This window comes from Talpa occidentalis, unplaced genomic scaffold (assembly GCF_014898055.3).
Source record: "Talpa occidentalis isolate TD23 unplaced genomic scaffold, MPIMG_talOcc4v2.1 talOcc4.15, whole genome shotgun sequence".
NCBI lineage: Eukaryota > Metazoa > Chordata > Mammalia > Eulipotyphla > Talpidae > Talpa > Talpa occidentalis.
Window position 1 is genome coordinate 29,682,198 of NW_023601543.1, and position 19,735 is coordinate 29,701,932.

The following is a 19,735-nucleotide window of genomic DNA, read 5'->3' on the forward strand; positions in this document are numbered from 1 at the left end:
TCCCTCTTGTCTCATGCAATCATAATTTCTAATACCCTGATTCCCTTTGACCATCTCACAAATGTCTGTGTTTTGGCAAACTAAGTTACAATCTCTCAATCTTATATATTATAGGCTGTTGTTGTCCAAGCTTGAAGATGGCACCCAGGCAGCATATTAAGGCAGCTTTAAGTTACTGAGCCCTGAGTTACAGGTGTGTGTACCAGTGTTAATAAGTTCTCCCCTATATTTAAATCTATCCCCTTCCTTTGCTTATTTAACATCCACAGAGGCCATTCCAACATTTATTATCCCAGGTCTTGATAGGACATTTTAGTCAGTTCCTACAGTTTCTTCTGGATTTTCCACCCGAACAGAGAATGTATTTTGTTCCTCATGCTGTCCTATTTTATCTTTGTCTCATGTTGGAAGTAATGAAAGTATCAGTGCTGGATGTAGAGTAAGACAAGAAATGTCTTCTGAGGTAATTGTTTTAGATGAGGTTATAGCCCTTGTCTCTAGGAACAGGGAGGCTACTATGCAAGAACCAGGATTGGAGGGGGGCTGCTTTTGTTAGGCTGAGGGTTCAGAAGATCACAGATACTTAAGATTCTTACACTCATTGCTATTCAAGCTTTCAGAGTTCTACTCTTATTAGTATGCATCTATTGATGTAGAACTGCGAATGTTATGGATGCAGTTTCTGTGTACCTCTGCCAACCTGACAACTACAATGTGGGTCTGATATTTACCAGTCTTCCCTATGACTGGCGAAGTTGAAGATCTCCTTAATACAATGGGATATGATGGACGACAGGTTGGACATTCTCATTAGGTGTGCCAACTATGTTAGGGACCAGATTAGGGGCCATCTGAGACACTGTCTTTTTTTTTTTTTTTTTTTTTTTTTATAGAGGCATGTTTTATTTATTTATTTATGTGTTTGTCTGTTTTGTTTATACATGCACTGGGTACAGTCAGAAGCGCGGGAGGGTGAGAGAATTCACCAGAGCCAGAGCGGGGAGCAGAGCAGGCAGAAGGATCGAAGTACACTGCTGAGGGGAGCAGCGGGCGGCAGGGGGGGTCTGCGCGCCATGTGGGACCCTCCTCCAGTGGCCGGGGAGCAGCCGGGGATCGAACCGGCACCGCAGAGGCCGCGGGCAGCTTCGCAACCCAGCGCTCAACTGCTGCGCCACTGGGGAGGCCCCTGAGACACTGTCTTAACAACGATTCAAGCTTAAAGGGATCAGACTCCACAGTGAATTGGAAGCCAGTCACCCACTCCCATACCCCAAATACCAGCTCCAACAAAGGTGTATGACTGAACCACATATTGCTCACTTTGATGTATAAAATATCAATGACACCCCCATAGGTATCAAGTGCTCTCTCCTTATCTCAAAACGTATACCCAGAAACTCACAAATATGGGGAAGCCTGAGGTTCTAGTTTTCAAATATAGGTAGTCCATGAGGTTAATACATACTTCTTACTAATATGAAGTAGTACATCCCAATCATTTTAGAAACTAGATTGTCATCTGACTTTACAATTGATCTTGTCACTTGGGTCAATCTTAAATTTGGCACCTTAAATCTATACTCAGAGCAGCTTTAAACCATGTATATATCGCATCGCTTGCTCTCCTGATTCACAACTGTCTGAATGAATGAATGAGGTATTAAAGAAAATATTAGATGTAAGGGGTAGAGGTGGCTCCACTGAGAAAATTGTAGGTGGGTATTAAAATCTTTGAAACAGAGAGGTACAACTTTATAAATACAGTGTTCCCCCAGGATATAAAGTTCACATATAGTGCAGTGATGGTCTCAGTTATCAAATGATCCTCAGGATTGTGAGGAAGCTATACCCTCAAGGAGTTTTTGGTCTTTGGCAGGGTTCAGAAAAGATTCTGTGCAATCTGAAATTTGCACAACTAGGAAAGCTTTCTTTTAAAATAATACAAAATCAATCATGAAAGTGTTTATTTAGATAAATGTATAACAAGCATTAAAATGACTACAGCAAGCAAAAATTTCAAGCAAATTATATATATAGGTGTATATATAATCAGCCTTTAGAAATCCCACTTATGTAGCTGTAATCTGAAATTTGATGAAGTGAACATCCAAGGTCAAAGATACAACGGTTTTATTGCAAATCAGGACATCAACTTTTGCAAATTTTGCACAAACATGTTGGCCATATGACAAAATAACAAAAGCTCAAAGTCAAAGTTGTTGCACTCTAAAATTAAAAAGGCAGACAGATTCATGTTAAGCCTTTAACATTTATTTTTATGTCAAGTTTTTAAAATAAAGCAGCTCTCCTAACATTTTCACTAAAGTTTCAAGGTAGAATAAACAAATAGTTGGCTTTCAGACTTTAACTTTTAATGGTGTATTTTTAAACATATTCGGAAAATAGTCCTATAAGCCAATGCAGGCTCTTTCTATGGCCCATTTCCAAATCCCCAGGTTCTGGTCCATCTACTTCTTTAGTAGCCTGGAATGAATTATCAGTTGGCATTTATACTATTAGAACCAACTGAAACTATTCTATGAGTAAGTCCATGATCAAGATTGTGTGGTTTGAGACAAATGACTATGTATCTCGTATCTGGAAATACAAGACTCAGAACAAAGTGCTTGCATATTCTATGTTTATATCAAACTACACGGGCTCTTAGCAGTCAGTCTGGACTCATACATTTAGAGTAACCAGACTATGAATACAGTGATTCTAGCTGCCTTCCACATGTGGTCAGACAGCTATATTAAGATGGTCAGTCACTGCTAGTTATGAAGACAACCAAAAAAGTCTGTCTTTTTAAGGAACCACTCAGCTATTGAATATAGACACTCCCATATGGGTAATTTCAGGGATGTGTAGAAAGGACAATCCTGTTCAAGGCTGCCAAAATGATTTTCTGCATGCACAGATGTTATTCACATATACGTGTGTGTTAAACTGCATGCAAGTGATCTATTTATTTCTGAATTTCAGATTGTTTTCTTGCAAAAGCAATTGCAGTTAGTTATAATATATAGCAAAGCATCTCTATCTTTGGTTCTATGTCTCAGATATTTTTTCCAAAAATAAATAAGCATGGCAGAAAAAATAATCAACTATCTTAAGACAAAACCCAATACTTTATAAAAATTAAGCAAAAAATATATAATTGATGATTTTAGATTTTTTCTAATTATCTTGCTTACTATCTAATACCAGTGCAATTTTTAAATTGAAATGATTGTGCACACTGTATTTAACTATACAGCATAGATGTAAAAATATCAAAAAAAATTACTTTCCTTTAAAAATCAGTTAGCAATTATGCATTCTACAAATGTATGGGAAAGTAGAGTCGCTGAATTATGTTAATAAAATTGACTTGAAGAAGCATAAAAAAAGAAGATGTAGTAATATATTATATTAGCACAGATTTTAGAGGTCGCCAAAAAAGTAAACACAGTACCAAAAGTCTCTTGTTTATGGAAAATATTTATATGTTGGAATTGTTCAGAGATTTTTTTAAAACTAACATCTATGAAAGCTGTTATGGTTGGGACACTTTGGAGACTTTAATGAGTTTCATTTGTTAATGGTTTCCGTCTCTTTTCAAATATGATTTTTGCATCAAATAATTCCCTTTCCCTGTAGCCTAGAGATGGTCCTTTTAGATACTTTGCTTCAGCTGCCTTGTAATCTAATCCATCAACCGCAGAAATCGAACAGATGATAGCTTCGGGCAGTAGAACTTCCAAAATAAATTTTATTTTGTCATCTTTTATCAGAGTCAGCATTCTTTCATCTATTTGTTTGTAGATTTCTTGTAAGTATTTCACTACCTCATCTAGCTGATCTTCATCCTCAAAGTATGTTTCAATACAGGGAGTGAACCTATTTGCGTTCAAAAATGATTTCAGCCACCTTGACCCTTTTGTGCCTTTTAAAATGGCTAGGAGATGATTCTCCGTTCCCTTTGCATTTACAATAAAGTCCACTAGGTTCTTATTGGCTCGGTCCCGAGCAGCCTTCATTCGATCGGGAAGAATTTTCTGGAACGACATTTTCTTGGTTTGCGAAGTTACAACCATTGACTCCCCAGTATCTTCATTTTGGAGCTTTGGAAATTTGTTCCTGAAGGTATCTTGTTTGATTACTTTCCGAATCGGGTAACTAATGTCAGCAGCATAATACTCAAGAAAGGAGCCAGAAAAGGAACCACAACCTATTCTAACTCTGTAGTCACAAATCAGCGAGATACACCAGTCAATACTGTCGCTGTACTCCTCCCTGGCTTTATCGACAAGCGTTTGTTTTTCATTACAATCAAATTTCTTTAATCTTCTAAAAGGCACTCTAATGCCTCTTTTGTCAGGGTTCATATTCGCCTCAACAAAAAGCACACTTGCTTTTCTCTCTTTTCTCCTGATGCTTTTGACCACTGCTGGCCAAAATGGATATTTTTGGTATTTAAACCAAACTATCATTCCTGTTTCAAATGAACGTGTCTCATAATGAAATATGACGCGTGGGAGTTCTTCATCTTCCTCATTGTCATCTAATATGGAAGCATCAATAGAATTTTGATGCACTGACTTATCAGAAGCTTGAAGTTCTTCCTCAAGATCCTCAAAGTCCAGTCTCCCAAGATTTCTTTCATTATTCACAAGAAGGAGTGAATAATCTAGAACACTGTTAGAGGCACTTAATGAAAACTGACACTCCCATGAACAAGGCCTGGGAGATGCCGCAGCTCCTGTCTCTGATTCCACAGGAGGTTGATCCTGACTGGCATCTGGGCATGGATTTGAGGGACCTTCCCCAGGATCATCAATATTCTCTGACAAGGGTGTGCATTCGGAGGAAATTGCTGGGGTCTCGGAAGAGATGTCCTGTGTCTCCTCTTTCAAAGATTTGAGCTCACTGAAGCTATCTGGTGGTGAATTTGGATCAAACTTTTCATCTTTAACACATTCACCCTCCTCTTTGATTGTGGAATGTAAGCATAGGACTATAGGGATGTCGAATTTTTTCTTCTTCTCCTTCTCATCATCATCATCATCGTCTGAAAGGGAAGGGAAAGTCTCACACCAGTTAGAGTTTTCAGGTATCTTTGTTTCCGTTTCATTTGGAGAAGGCTCAGTGACTGAGGGCACCTGTGATTTGTCATCACATGGGGTAGTATCACTCTCTGAAGGTACTAGCAGAGAGGGTGGACTTTCGCTTTCATCAACACACTCTACTAAGTCTCCTTCTTGCCTCCGGCACTTTTTACGAGGGGGTGAATCAGAAAGCTTTTGTGGTCCATCCTCAGATTGTATAGTGGTTTCTTCTTCATCGGAACTGCTTGCTTGATTGAGGTTGGTTCTTTCATTCAAAATAGTCAGTGCTGCTTTTAGTGATCTTTCATAAGCTCCTTCCTCTTTAGGCTCAGCACTGACCTCTGACTGTGCTGCTAGTGAGGAAACAATGGCGTCAATCTGAGGTTTACTTAGGACCTTTGTTTCTGTGCTCTCCACTTGAATTTTTTCATCCAGAGAGAGTATTTCAACTTCAAGGGAATATGTCTTTTTTCTCTTACTGTTTGATGAAGTCTCAGATCGAGATAAAACTTTTGCTGGCCATAACTGATCTTTCCAATTACATAGAACATACTCGGCATCCATTATGATTTAGATTTGTGCCAAGAGGTTATCAGAGAATGAGGTGTTTGGCTATTCTGGTCACTACTAAGGCAGTCCCAACTAAAACAACACTCTTACCAAAGTCTCTTTTGTCTTAGAGCTATAAAAGAATTCACAGTTTATATGAACTGTTCTCCTCCAGCTGTATTTCCAAAGAATGCTCGAACACGTCGTTTAAATGGGACAATGGTGGAAGATACTGAAATGGGAGGAGGAAAAGAAAAAAAGTATCAGCACATGAAATGATTCTGTCCAAGCAGAATGTGAGAATTGCAAACAGAGAAGAGATAATGAAAAAACAATTCTCAGTGGCACATCAGAGTAGGAGAATGTAGCGTAATGTCAGGTGGGGCATAAGAACTAGAGAAGTAGTTTTGTAATCCCTCAAATTCAAGAACTCGCCCTTATTGCTGCACATGTGTGTTAAGCAGTGAATGTGTGTGTGTGACAGCAGAGGTGATACAGATTGTGTGGTATGTCAGGGACTCTATGTTATTAGATACATCGCTACCTTTGTACCTCTGCTATTATACTTGGGGCCGTGGGAAGCTAAACTTTGCATGTATCAGAATCATCTGGAAGACTTGTTCAAAGTAGGTTTCTAGGCTGTATCCCGACAATTTTATTCAGAAGGTCTGAAAAGGGTCCATTATTTTGTATTTTGAACAAATTCTCAAGTGATTTTGATGCTTTTTTCCCCAGAACTCTTTGAGAAGCACTATTCTAGATGAACACAGTTTTCTACTTTCAAAGCTGTAAATGCTTCCCTGTTCATCCAAAGCAGGTAGACAATCAGAATAGAGTCCGTACCTCCTGGACCCAGAGAACACAGTGATCTCGTTAAAAGCCTGAGTTTAGAAAGCAGATTTGGAGTGACTGCTATGTTCACTCATTGGACCAGATAGTTCTCAAGAGTATCTTGAGTGTCAAGTGACTGGCTAGGACCTCAACTAGAAAGCTGAACAATCTCCTGTATGATTTATTCTTGAGATTTTTAGCCCAAACTAGAAGCTGTGACTTCTAATTACAAAACTATTATGGCTACAGAGAAATATGAATTACTTACACCTCAAATTTTACCCTAACGTGATTTTAGAATGAAATGTGACTTTTTATTGAAATTGCTACAACTACAGAGCAGGAAGCAAAATAAATTTTGCCACAACTCAATATGTTTTTAATGTGAAATATTTTGTGAAATGGGAAGCCTTACCCAATGTCGTATGGATTGTGGAGGATCTGGCCCTGTGATCCAGATGTCCTGATTCTCACGGGCTATCCAAAAGGAGACAGGGAATCCAATTAATTAACTAGAAATGGTGTAAACTTTAGCAGCACATCATCCTGAAGCACAGCAGTGAATCGAAATCTCATCTCTGATGTAGATACGACGTTTATTTTCCTTCTTCTTATTTATTCTAAATACTCTGTGATAGTTACGCTATATGGCTCATGCTGAAATTATCTCTCTCAGGAAAAGTGTGAGGTAGAAACAAGAAAGAAGGGAAATAACAATTACCCTGTGTCTACCATGAGCTAGATTATAGATCTTGTTTAAATCCTCACATTAATCATCATGTGGATTTTTCCATCTTTACATATATATAATTTCTCCCGCAGAGTTTTAATCACACTGTACATGCTATATCAGAGTCTACTAATACAAAATATGTTTGTTTTACTGCGTTGTTTGCCTACTTCATAAAAATGGTTGCATGGAGAAAATTTAGGAAACCTGGCAGGTGCCATCTTGTGACCAGAATCAGAATGGCAGCCTCCTCAGGAAGTACAGATAGGGCCTCAGTCACTATCAGCTCCTTCTAATCAGAAAAGAGGGAACTACAATTAACCAACCTGAAGCCTTCCCAGGCTTCTGGAATTTTCTATACTAAACTCAAGGTTTTTGTTACATAGGCTTATAATGCCATCAACTATAACGCTTCTTGTTATAAATACATCCAGAAGCTTATTAAAAATTGAAAAGATGCAGACAGATATATGTCAAACAAAGTGTAACTTTACACACATTATCACTACAAATATTTTCTCTTTCCAGGATTTTTTTGTATGTACAGATCAATACATATCATTTCAAACCAACATCAGATTGCAATTAAGAGCATAGCCTGAACATCAATCCACTATACAAATAAGTATTTTCCATATGATTTTTTATGAAATACTTTAAATGGGGTTTTTCCCCACATTTGCAACATTTTATCTTAATGTTTTCCCTGATGATGTCAAACAAGCAAATGAATTGAGTATATATTAACAAAATTTTTATCAGAGAGCAATAAATCCACACAGATAAGCCTATTGACAGTGTGACAGATATGTTTCCAGCATTTAGTTGCTTGTATTATAGTAGCCTACATGTGTTTTACTAACATGGACATTTATCTTTAAGTGAGATCATATGACAAATGCTATGCTTTCTTCACTTTATAGTACTATTCAGACATTTCAAATAATGACATATAGAGATTCACATTTTTATCCTCCAGGTACATGGTATTCTATTGCACATTTGTTCCATATAATATCTTTAAAAATGCTTATAGAAGTAAACCAAATCCTGTCTCTGTCTCACTCTCTTAAACTTAAAAGGAATAGAGAAATGGTCCTTACTGACCACAGCTATACCTGTGATCTGAAGGAGTTACAAGAGGACACACGGAAGGCTACAGCCACCACAGCAACAGGCTACGTGCTTGATCAGACCAGGAAAATTTCCACTATCAGTAAAAGACAAAGGGGGTGGGTTTGCATGTCTGTGTGCGTCTGTAAACACTTATGTGTTTGAGACAAAATGGGTATGTTGTTTCAGCTTAATTTTCTTTCTCATTATAAAAATAAGCCTAGACAAATCTACTAAAGATGCTGAAACAGGCTAAATTAAAACCTGACCATCCAGAAATGCTGACTAACATGGGAGTTTGGTTTTCCCGGATTTTTTTCTAATCACACATGTATACATGTGTATATGTGCACAAATACCTTCATTTAAGTCATATTTGTTCCCTTTCCATGTTCATGTATATGTGGCACATACAGTTTCAATGTGTCAATCAATTCACAGGAGAATTTCCCCCCATGCTGTCAAATATTTTCATCAGTCATTTGTCTGTGTAAATTAATAAATGCTAAAAAATTCAAATAGTAACAGAATGTCTGGCAATATAATCATGGAATGCCAAGAGAATAAATTAGCATAAGTGGCCATGCTGTACTTAAGTCTTAATATAGAGGCTGTAATCTGACCACTACTTCTCTCACTGTACACTTTTAAAGCATTGGGACATACAAAAACCCCCAAAATAGATACATTTGACATGCCAGCAATTCTCTCAAAGCCACACACACACACACACGTCCCACCACTCCAAGATCACCGTCCCTATTTTTCTCACCTTTATTTACTCTAGGGCCCTCAGAAATCCCTACAAAATAACTAGATTTGACACAGCCATTACCTTGAAGCTTCTTGTCAGCTGCAGCCTGGTGAAATGCAGCTCCTCCCCCAAGGCTGGCCAGGCTCAGCTCTCCAGAGCTTCCAGAGGATGCTCCGCCCCCTCCTGTGATGATGAAGACAGATGGCCCGTCTGAATTACAGGAGGGAGAATTGCCAAGTTAAACTGCTGAAGTGTAACAGGGTAGAAATGTTCCTTTTTAAAGAACTTTGAAGTAAAATGGCAACAAGTGTCTGATTTCCATTCAAACCTTTAGGGTATGTGATTTCTTGATAAGAGGTAGCAAATCACTTTATTAAAAAATTAAAATCTAGCTTGAAGTATTCTTTAGGTCTTTTTTTCTTTGCCTTCTTTGGCATCTTCCTTCTGCAGGCAAATTTCAAATGCAGCTGGGTCAAGCTGCGTTAAAATAGCTTACACAGGATCTTGATTCCGAGTCTGCTACTTATACTAAGGGCGAATGGTATTTTTTCCTACTGAGAATGCATCTTTGTATCTCTTTTAGTTTCCAGGACCTGGCACACCTTTCCTGTGTTCAGCTCTTCTAAAAGCTTCAGGAAAGTTTCAGAGATCTAGTCACAGACATGAATATTTTTGACGAGGGTCTGAAAAAATCACCGCTTTGGCAGGAAAGTACTTATTTCATGTACCCTCATCAACAGCTGGCAATTCCTTCTTATTATGTTGGTATTTTTCAGGAAGGCAATTCAGTGTGGATACATTAATTTAAAAAAATCTACATCTTCATTTATTTGTATGCTTAAAATACAAGTTCAAATTTTGTTCATTACAATTCTCCTGTGTTAAATTTAAATTTAGCTTTATGCTTTAACTTGAAAATCAAATTTTAAGTATTGTTAGTGATAATTTTGGAAAAGAAGCTATCTGGGTGTGAAGTATTTTACTTGACCTTTGTACTGGTTTCCCCACTATCTAAAAGTAGAGCCTTTCTATGAGACCTTTCATAAGCTGAAATGGCATAAATTGAAGAAGCAATTACCATCAATTTATGCAAAAAATTATTTAAGCATTCCCAGACCCAAAAATAATCTACCAAATCACTCTAAATAACACATAAAACCTAAAAGCCAGAGTGATATGATAAATACAAAGCCTGTACAACGTGTATGGAAAGAGCTTGGTGGTGCCACTCTTGCTGCTTGGGACACAATGCTACCTCTAGAACAGCTGCTGTAAAACAAATGCTCAATGCTCTGTTCCCTTTTCATCATAAAAGCCAAAGTCCTCTTGAGATTCCAGTTAGCAAAAACAGATGTAGGTTTTTTATAAAAGCAAAGTGGAGTAACATGAACTTTTGAAAAGCGTGGATACCTGTATAATAGGTAATGCATGTATACAGATAAATTGCAAACATCCATCTTTTTACACAGGCACTAATATTGGAGCAATAAATAAATACACTGGGACAATAAATTCATTACTGCAGATCATCTCTTGGCTGGTATATTTGAGTATTACTGAGGGCTCTAATAATTAGAGTATGTAATGTTTTGTGCCCCAAACAAAAAAAAAAAGTTTATTTTGTGAAAGAAACAATGTAGGACATCAATGGTCCAGAGAGAGGCAAGGTTGTTCTCATTTAAGGCAGCCATTTAAGGACTCAAACTTCTTCTATCCTATGGGTCCACCATCTTCCTTGGTATTGCATTCTTTGCAATTTGGCTACCAATCAATCTTTTGCGGGTTGGGATTAGGGAATCCTGTGGAAGGTTTTAGGAGCCAGGTCTGATAAATATCACTGCTAATCACAGTCTATTAGTTAAACCTGTAATAGAGGCTGAGAAGGTAGTCCCTGTGGCCCAGGAGGAAAATGAAACAGAGTGACTGTCACCGTTTTTTTTTTTTTTTTTTTTTTTTTTAGCCACAGGAAGTTCCCCTTTTGATTTTTTAAAAACTTGTTACTTTTAATGGCTTTCTTTGTTTTTTACAGCCATGTATAATATCAATAAGGACTTGGACAGAAATTTTTAGTGTCCCAACCTATATCCACTCTCTGCATTTTTCTTCATTAGCAGAACTCATTTCATTCAGGCTAGCAGTGTAAACCCTTAAAATAGTATTCCCTCCCTCCAACTCCCTTACTGTAAGCTATGGACATATGATGGCATTTCTGGTCAAAGAATGTGAAGATTCTAAAGAAGGTATCTCCAAAGAGGGTTAAGTCAAGAGTGGACTGTTTGTGTTTCACTTTCACTCTTAGTTGCCTCCTAGAATTTCACCAGGATAGACAGAATTTGGACAGTTATTCTGGACCAAAAAATGACTTAGAGAAAGGTTGCAACTCTCTAGGGACAGAAGATCCTGAACCCCTGAACATGGGACCACCTCACTTTGACTTAGTGGAACAATACACTTCTGTGTTACCTAAATCACTGCATTTTCCACTCTCTAGTAGCAGAGCAAATAGATGAAACCACAATCACCAACAAAAATAACATCATTCTTATTATAGAACTGATCTTTTCATAGTTGCCAAATTAGTACTATGTAATTTAAAGAAAATCAGACCCGTGTAAATATGACCTTATTTAAATGAAGACATACATTCAATTACATATTTTACAATATAGCATTTCTCATTCTTCTCATTTCACATTTGAAAACACCAAATGCACAAATATGGTCATTACATTAAAAACTATACTTGTTTGTATTTATTTTGCCTGTTTTCTATATTGCACAGAGATCAGGAAATGCTATCCCACACCCATTTGCCAAATAAAATGCAAAAGAAAAAGTTAATTACTTGGACAATATTTTGTATTTCACTCTTTTGTAGAAGGAGGGGGGAAAGAATAAAAACTAATAATAGTGAATGCTATGACTATTAGTATAATGATGATAGGTAGCAATTACACAGTAATACATAAGGCCTATGAAAGTTTTCTACGTAACAGGCACTGTTTCTAGCACTTGAAATACTCTCTCATTTAATAATCAGATGGTTATTTCATGTAGGGGAGTATCATGAGTGCTTCATTCATATAACAGTGATATTATTAATAATAATGACAAAGATGATAGAAGCTTTAAGTGTTTTCTACCAGTACTCTGCCAAATGTTCTGTATAGGCAGTTTCCCTTAATTCTCACAGTATCTTGCTTGGTGTGTATATGACTGTTCCCATTTTGTAGATGAGGCATAAGAAAGGTTCGTGAACATCTGCAAGTCTATATAGAGCATTTGGCACATGTGATTTGAACCCAGGTACTGTGACTCCAGAGTCCATGCTTTTAATAACGATGATAGGTGTATCACCAAGATACACTGTACCTAACTCATTGCTGATGAAAAATGCTCTACAAGTTTGTGCTGAATGAATAGGTGAATTTATCAACAAATTTGAAGTAGTTCTATACTGGCAATCACTGGATCTTAAAAGGGAGGTCTGTACCTGAGTCTGCATCTAATTTGTCACCTATAACATAATGTAATCATGGGAATGAGTGACATCCATCACTTTTGCCAAATTCTGTGAGTGGAATCACAGGTTCTGCCCACACTTAAGGAAATGGAATTATATAAGGGTGTGGATCATGAAGAAAAAAAAGTCTATGTCCACCGCAGTACTGTATGACCCCAATTATATGACATTTAAAAAAAGACCAGTCATTGGTTGCCAGGGGTTACAGGCAGGGGAAGGATGTGACCTTGAAGGAAAATCACAAGGAAAGTGTGGTGGTGATGAAATTCTTGCATATTCTGACTGTGGTTTTAATATACTTTTTTTTTTTTTAAATAGAGGCATGTTTTTTATTTATTTATTTGTTTGTTTGTTTGCTTGTTTTCTTTATACATGCACTGGGTACAGTCAGAAGCACGGGAGGGTGAGAGAATTCACCAGAGCCAGAGCGGGGAGCAGAGCAGGCAGAATGACGAAGTACACTGCTGAGGGGAGCAGCGGGCGGCAGGAGAGGTCTGCGCGCCATGTGGGACCCTCCTCTGGTGGCCGGGGAGCAGCCGGGGATCGAACTGGTGCCGCAGAGGCCGCGGGCAGCTTCGCAACCCAGCGCTCAACCGCTGCGCCACCGGGGAGGCCCTGACTGTGGTTTTGATTATATGAATCTATGCATGTGTAAAATCCAAAGACATATATACTAAAAGTCTTGCATTGTAGATGATACTTCAAAGTATGATTTTAAAGTATGATAAAAATAAGAATTCAAATGGAAAAATATAGCCATTATATAAAAATCAACTTGTTTACAAGTATGCTTTATAAACCATTTCCTTCTCCCTAAAACATAGTAATAACAACAAAAACAAAATAACACCCTACACACAGTATTAGATGACACCAGTTCCACTTAGTAGATATAAAAAGCCATAAGAGAATGTCATCCGTATCCTAACAGTGCTAAAAATCTGGATAACCTGCAAAATTATAACCTGCCTTCAGTCCATCAAACAACTGAGATAAACTGCATGCTAATGGGTGACTGGCCCCTTAAAGATGGATATATGCAACCACTACCTTGTCTTTTTGAAAATGTCATATAATTGGAGTCATACAGTACTGATGTGGACACAGACTTTTTTTTTTTTTTTTTTTTGGCGAAGCATGGAGAAGTGGCTGTTGTGCAAGCAGGGAGAAATCAGTGAAAATTTTAACGATTTCTTAAATTCTTAATGTGCTAGTGTGTCAATAGTTTGGAATATCTGGAGCCCAGATAGTTACACACTCACTGGCAAGTTATTTTTTTTTACAGTCCTTAACCAGAAGCATGCGAATATAAGTGGGCACAAAGCAGGCAACCAAAAAGATCCCACATCTGGGCCTCCTTGGTGGTGCAAGGGGTTAAGGCGCAACCTGTGAAGCTATTTGCAGCCACTGCAGCACGAGTTCGATCCCTGGCCAGGGAGCTACCCACATGGTGCAGCAGACCTCTCCTGACTCTCTCACTGCTCCCCTCAGCAGTGTATTTCAGTCAGTCTGCCTGTTCTGTTCCCTGCTCTGTCTCTGGTGAATCCTCTCACCCCCAACACCTCTGGCTTGTACCCCAGTTCTTGTATGTTTAAATAAATAAATCTTCAAAAAAAAAAAACCCAAAAACCAACAACAAAAGGATCCCACATCAGTGCGGAGTGGCTCAGGTATACAGGAGACAGACAGCTACTGCCACTGAGAGTGAAGCAGCAAACCCTCTCTTCCCAGAGGAGGGGGCAAGGCAGAAGAAAACCCATCTGCCTGGGGAAGGGAGGCAGAGATAGGAGGCTCTCATGCCCTGGGTAAAGGCAGAGATCCATTACTGCTGAGGGAGAAGCAGAAAGAAAACCCTATCCTTGGGGAAGAGCAGGAAACCTTCAGGCCAGAGACTCTACATAAATAAAAAGCAGTGGTCAGCTACTACTGAGGAAGGGGCAAGAATGTACCTCCCACCAAACACCAACCCTGAACACAAACCAGAGGCCAGCTACTCTGCAGGGAGAAAAGAATGCTGAGAAAGCACAACCCTCAAGGTCCAGGTACATTAAACCTCCCTAAGGTTGAGGGTGGGCAGGACAACAGAGAACACTCCCCATTTTACCATGAGCCTAGCAACTAATAAAAACTGGAGACAACAGCTGTGAAATAACAAGAACATGAGGTAGGACATGCCTATCCCCCCCTCCATGTGCATATCCTACTCGTAACACAGATCTGAAGAGAGTGCTGAAAATTTAGAGTTGGAGAAAGATCATTGCATATCATGCAAGTCGGATGACAATGAAGTGAGATAATGAGGATACGCTCTCCAACATATTTTATGATACTAACATTAACATGATACCAAAGCTAGAAAAAAAAAAAAAAAAACAAGAAAACTCCAAATCATGATCTGTCATAAACAAAGATACAAATCCACTGATATAGAAATAATATAGGAAAATAATACAGAAAAAAGTACATCATGACCAAATGGAGTTTATCCTGGTAATATAAGGTTGACTACACATTTGCAAATCAATCAAAGTAATTTACCATATCAATAGGCTAAAGTGAAAAAATCATCTCAGTTTATGAAGAAAAAGCAATTAATGTAAATCCATGAACACTCATGATTATAATGCTCAGCAAACTAGGAATTAAATGTATCTTCCTCAAATTGATCAAGATTTAAAGAATCTAAAGTTAATATCACACTGAATGGTGAAACACAGAATGCCTTCCCCCTAAATTCAGGAATAAAGGAAGATTGTCTGCTCTCACCATTTCTATTCAGCATTATATTGGAGATCCTAGCTTATACAATAAGGCCTGAAAAATTAATCAAAGGTATATAGATTAGAAAGGAAGAAATAAAACTAACTGTATTTACAGATAACATGATGATCTATGTAGAAAATCTAACTGATTTACAAAACAAAAAAGATCAGACCTAATAAAAGTAAGTTTATCAATAATGCCAGATATAAGGTCAACATAAAATAATAATTCTTTATAGTACAACATTTGGAAGTTGAAGACAAAAAAGTGCTTTTATAATATCAATAAGGTAGAACAAATCTAAAAAATTTGTGCATGACTTGTATGGTCAAGACTTCAAAACACGGAAGAAATTAGAAAAGACCTAAATAAAGAAATATAGCATACTCATTTACTGTAAGATTAGCTATTTTTTGGATGTAACTTCTCCCAAACACATCTATAGTACAGGGTCATTGCAATCTTAATCAAAATCTTAGCAGGTTTTATGTAGAAATTGAGATGCTATCTTTAAAATGTATACGGAAGAGCAAAAAAACTAGAATAGTCAGCCAATTTTGATACAGTATTAGAAAGTTACTATATATAATATATATAATAGAAGATACACACTACATACACATAATTTTGATTTCAAGATTACAGTAATCAAGGCACTATTATTGATGAGAGAGACATACCTACAGAATACAAATAGACCAGAAAATATAATCAATAGATTTTTTGACAATGATAATTAAGTGGAGAAATGATGACCTTTAAAAAAATTGTGCTGGACTATTTACAATAGGTAAAACCTGGAAACAACCCAAATGCCCAAAAATAGATGACTGGATCAAGAAGATGTGGCATATATACACAATGGAACATTATTCAGCAATCAAAAAAGATAAACTCATGCCATTCACAGCAATGGATGGAGCTGGAAGGGATTATGCTCAGTGAAATAAACCAGAAGGAAAAAGAAAAATATCGGATGGTTTCACTTATAACAGGAATATAGGGGAACCAAATAAGACATCAGTAACAAAACACAACAAAGCAAAAACAGACAATTATAAACCAGAGACATCCTGCAGGGGAGGAGGAGGGAGAGGGATCAGAGGGAGGGAGGGAGGAGCACAGGGGACTGAGGTGATGGTGCACGGGTGCATTGGGTTAGGAAACACTATGGGGACTACACCTGAGGGGGTGGGGGGAAAAACAGTGCTGGAATAATTCATCTTGCATCTTGGAATAATTCATTATATGCAGGAATATTCATCTTGAACCTTTAGGTAAAACCATATTCAAAAATTAAACTCAAAATGAGTTACTGGCCTAAATGTAAAAGCCAAAACTAAGAAGTCTAAAAGAAAGAGTAGAAAATCTTTGGAATCTTCATTCTGGCAAAGATTTATTAGGACACTGAAAGGCTAGAATGTAAAACATTTGATAAATTCGATTTGAAAACTTTTGCTCTTTAAAAAATAAAATGAAAAGCCACAGAGTAGGAAAATATATTTGCAGAACATATTTAATAAAGAACTTGTATCCAGAATATATAAAGAACTCTTACAATTCAATATGATTAACAAGCCAATTTGAAAAATGGATAACCAACTTAAACAGGTCTTTATCAAAGAAGATAAATGAATGCCAAATAAACACATGAAAAGGTGTGCCTTTGTAATTAAATATTGTGCAAGTAAAACCACAATGAGACACCACTAACAGCTTTATAATAGTGACTAATATTAAAAAAAGAAAAATACCTGATAGTACCAAATGCCAGCAAAGATATCAGCTTATCAGTTGTTTTGTGACTGTATATGTTGGTCAAAATTCATCAAACTATATACTTAAGAGGTTGAATTTAACTCTTACATAAATTACACCATAATAAACCCAAGTCTTAAAACATGATGCAAAACAGGAATTCATAGATTGCTGGCAGAAATGCAAAATATCATAGCTATTTTAGAAAATAGTTTGGCATTTTCTAATATAGTTAGACATACACTTACCATATAGCTCAGGATTTCTGAGCAATATGGTAATTCTTAGCAATTTATGCCAAAGAGAAATGAACTTATATATGGACAAAGACCTGTTCTGGAATGCTTATGGTCATAATCATCTAACACTCTATCTCTAACGAGTTGATAGGAATACACAAATTATAGAATAAAAGACTACTTCTAAGCTATAATAAACCACCGATACATGCAACAATATGGACAAGTATCAGAAACACTATGCTAAGTGAAAGAAGTCTGATGTAAATGATTATATATTGAATGATTCCATTTTTATAACATTCTGGACAATGAAAAACTATAGGGACAGAAATCAGATCGGCAGTAAGGAAGCAGAGTAGTACTGATTACAAGTATTGATTACAATAGGGCAGGTGGGAACATTCTGGAGTTATGGAAACATTCTACAGACTGATTCTACTGGTTGTTACATGACTATGTTTGTCAAAACTCATTGGACTATGTATCTAAGAGATTGAATTTAACCATATGTCAATCACACCTCAATAAACCTGAGTCTGAAAACAGGATGCAAGCAGAATATAACCTACATATTTTACTGAGAATAATGGCAATACATAGAGACTCTTCATTGCCAAAGGAAGCTGTGGGTACTGCAGGTAAGTATAAAAATATCTGCTAAAGCATATAAAGATTATATTAGAAATTCAGTTTGTTTTATTTAATTAATTTTTATTAACTTCTATTTCTGAATTTTCTTTAAAATGTTGGCGGTGTTACCTAAGACACTTTTTCTGAATTTTCTTTAAAATGATGGGGGTGTTACCTCAGATACTTGACTTTTGATGGTTATATAACTTTCTTTTCCTTTTTTTTTAAGATTTATTTATTTATTTATACAAGCACTGGGTACAGTCAGAAGCATGGGAGGGTGAGAGAATTCACCAGAGCCAGAGCCGGGAACAGAACAGACAGACTGATGAAATACACTGCTGAGGGGAGCGGCAGGCAGCAGGAGAGGTCTGCGCACCCGGGGATCAAACCAGCGCTACAGAGGCTGCAGGCAGCTTCACAGCCCAGTGCTCAGCTGCTGCCCCACCAGGGGAGGTCCGGTTATATAACTTTCTACTAATTCATACTTTTTTCACCAGCTATCTCTTTCACTGAAAGTTAACACAAGACAAATGTCAAGAATTTAAATGCCATAAGGGTCCTATGCCTTGTGAAATTTATCCTTATTGGCAGAGCCTTTAACTACACTGTTCTCATATGTCACTCAACCACATAAAGGAAAGGAAGGAGTGAAAGCTAAAGTACTATCATCCAGAGACACAGATCCAGGAAAGAGTAAGTCACCAGTGAGAATGCAGAAGCCAAAGAACATATAACACTGTGCGGTTATAGAATAAACAAACGATCCACTTAGAACACTCCCAAGGACTCTGAGGATACCATAAACATTGATAAAGCAAAGCATCTTTTCATAATTAATGGATAATCAAAGATTTCAATAATACCTAAGGCACAGGCACAAATAACTGAAACAAATTTATAGTCTTACTGTTAATTTCACTGCTTGAATGTCAGTTTACATAAAGAGGAAGAACATTAGAAGACAGCTTTCTAACAATGAGCATCAAAGGAAAAAGCAAAACCAGATAATGAATCATTGCTGGGGTCAAAGGGACATGGTAATCTCTGGTCAAGTGTGTGGTAACACAACAGAGAGGGAGAAAAGGAAAAAAATGTGAACCAGTAACCTCAAGGTCACAAAGGGATAAACCTGCCATGTTTGGAGATTTTGTATTTCCCCTGGTAATGCTGAAACCTGGACAGTTATTTGTGCCAATCAATGAAAACGGCTAGGGAATCAAGAGTCAGGATGACGGAATGGAAAACATTTAAAAAAATAAAAGTTGCTGAGGACCTCACAACTCCATCAGCTCACCACAGAGCAAACAAAGCTTTACTCTACTCTGCATGTTAAAGGAGAAAAAGTAAACTATTGTTTTTTCCTGGGATTAACAAGAAAAGAAAAAAAAAAAACTGTCTATGGCATTTGCCTTGGGGAATTTAAAGAAAAAAGAACACCCTTCTGATCCTCACCCCATCCCCACCATTCTCTGAGACACCCATAGGACAAGATTCAGGTTGGACAAAAAGTATTCCTGTCACCATTTTGAATAAAAGTACTTATCAGTTCTTTAGTGAGGCAATATGAAAGACTATTAAAGATAAAATGCCTAAACTTGTTTCTGAGACAAACATGACTTCAAAGTTGTTAAGTGCACAAATAAGACAGATTTCTGTTTGGGACCTAATTCTGACAGGAGAGAACACCTTACTGACAGGAGGGACAACAGGCCCTACTGGATATCAAAATCTGTTACAAGGTGAAAATAA

General features: G+C 37.3%; 1 protein-coding gene across 11 annotated transcripts in view; it reads right to left on the bottom strand.

The window, feature by feature from the left end:
- Nucleotides 1–1,958: 1,958 nt before the first annotated feature.
- PWWP3B (PWWP domain containing 3B) overlaps nt 1,959–19,735 on the bottom strand; it is a 28,558-nt gene continuing 10,781 nt past the window's right edge. For 10 of the 11 annotated variants that reach the window (XM_037512143.2, XM_037512138.2, XM_037512137.2 and 7 more), the window contains 3 exons: nt 9,149–9,277; nt 6,886–6,947; nt 1,959–5,871 (listed from right to left, as the gene is read on the bottom strand). In XM_037512143.2, coding sequence (XP_037368040.1) covers nt 3,564–5,654 — 2,091 coding nt within the window. In that variant the 5' untranslated portion in view covers nt 5,655–5,871; nt 6,886–6,947; nt 9,149–9,277 and the 3' untranslated portion in view covers nt 1,959–3,563. The remainder of the gene's footprint in view (nt 5,872–6,885; nt 6,948–9,148; nt 9,278–19,735) is intronic. The other variant, XM_037512140.2, reaches the window with a different exon arrangement.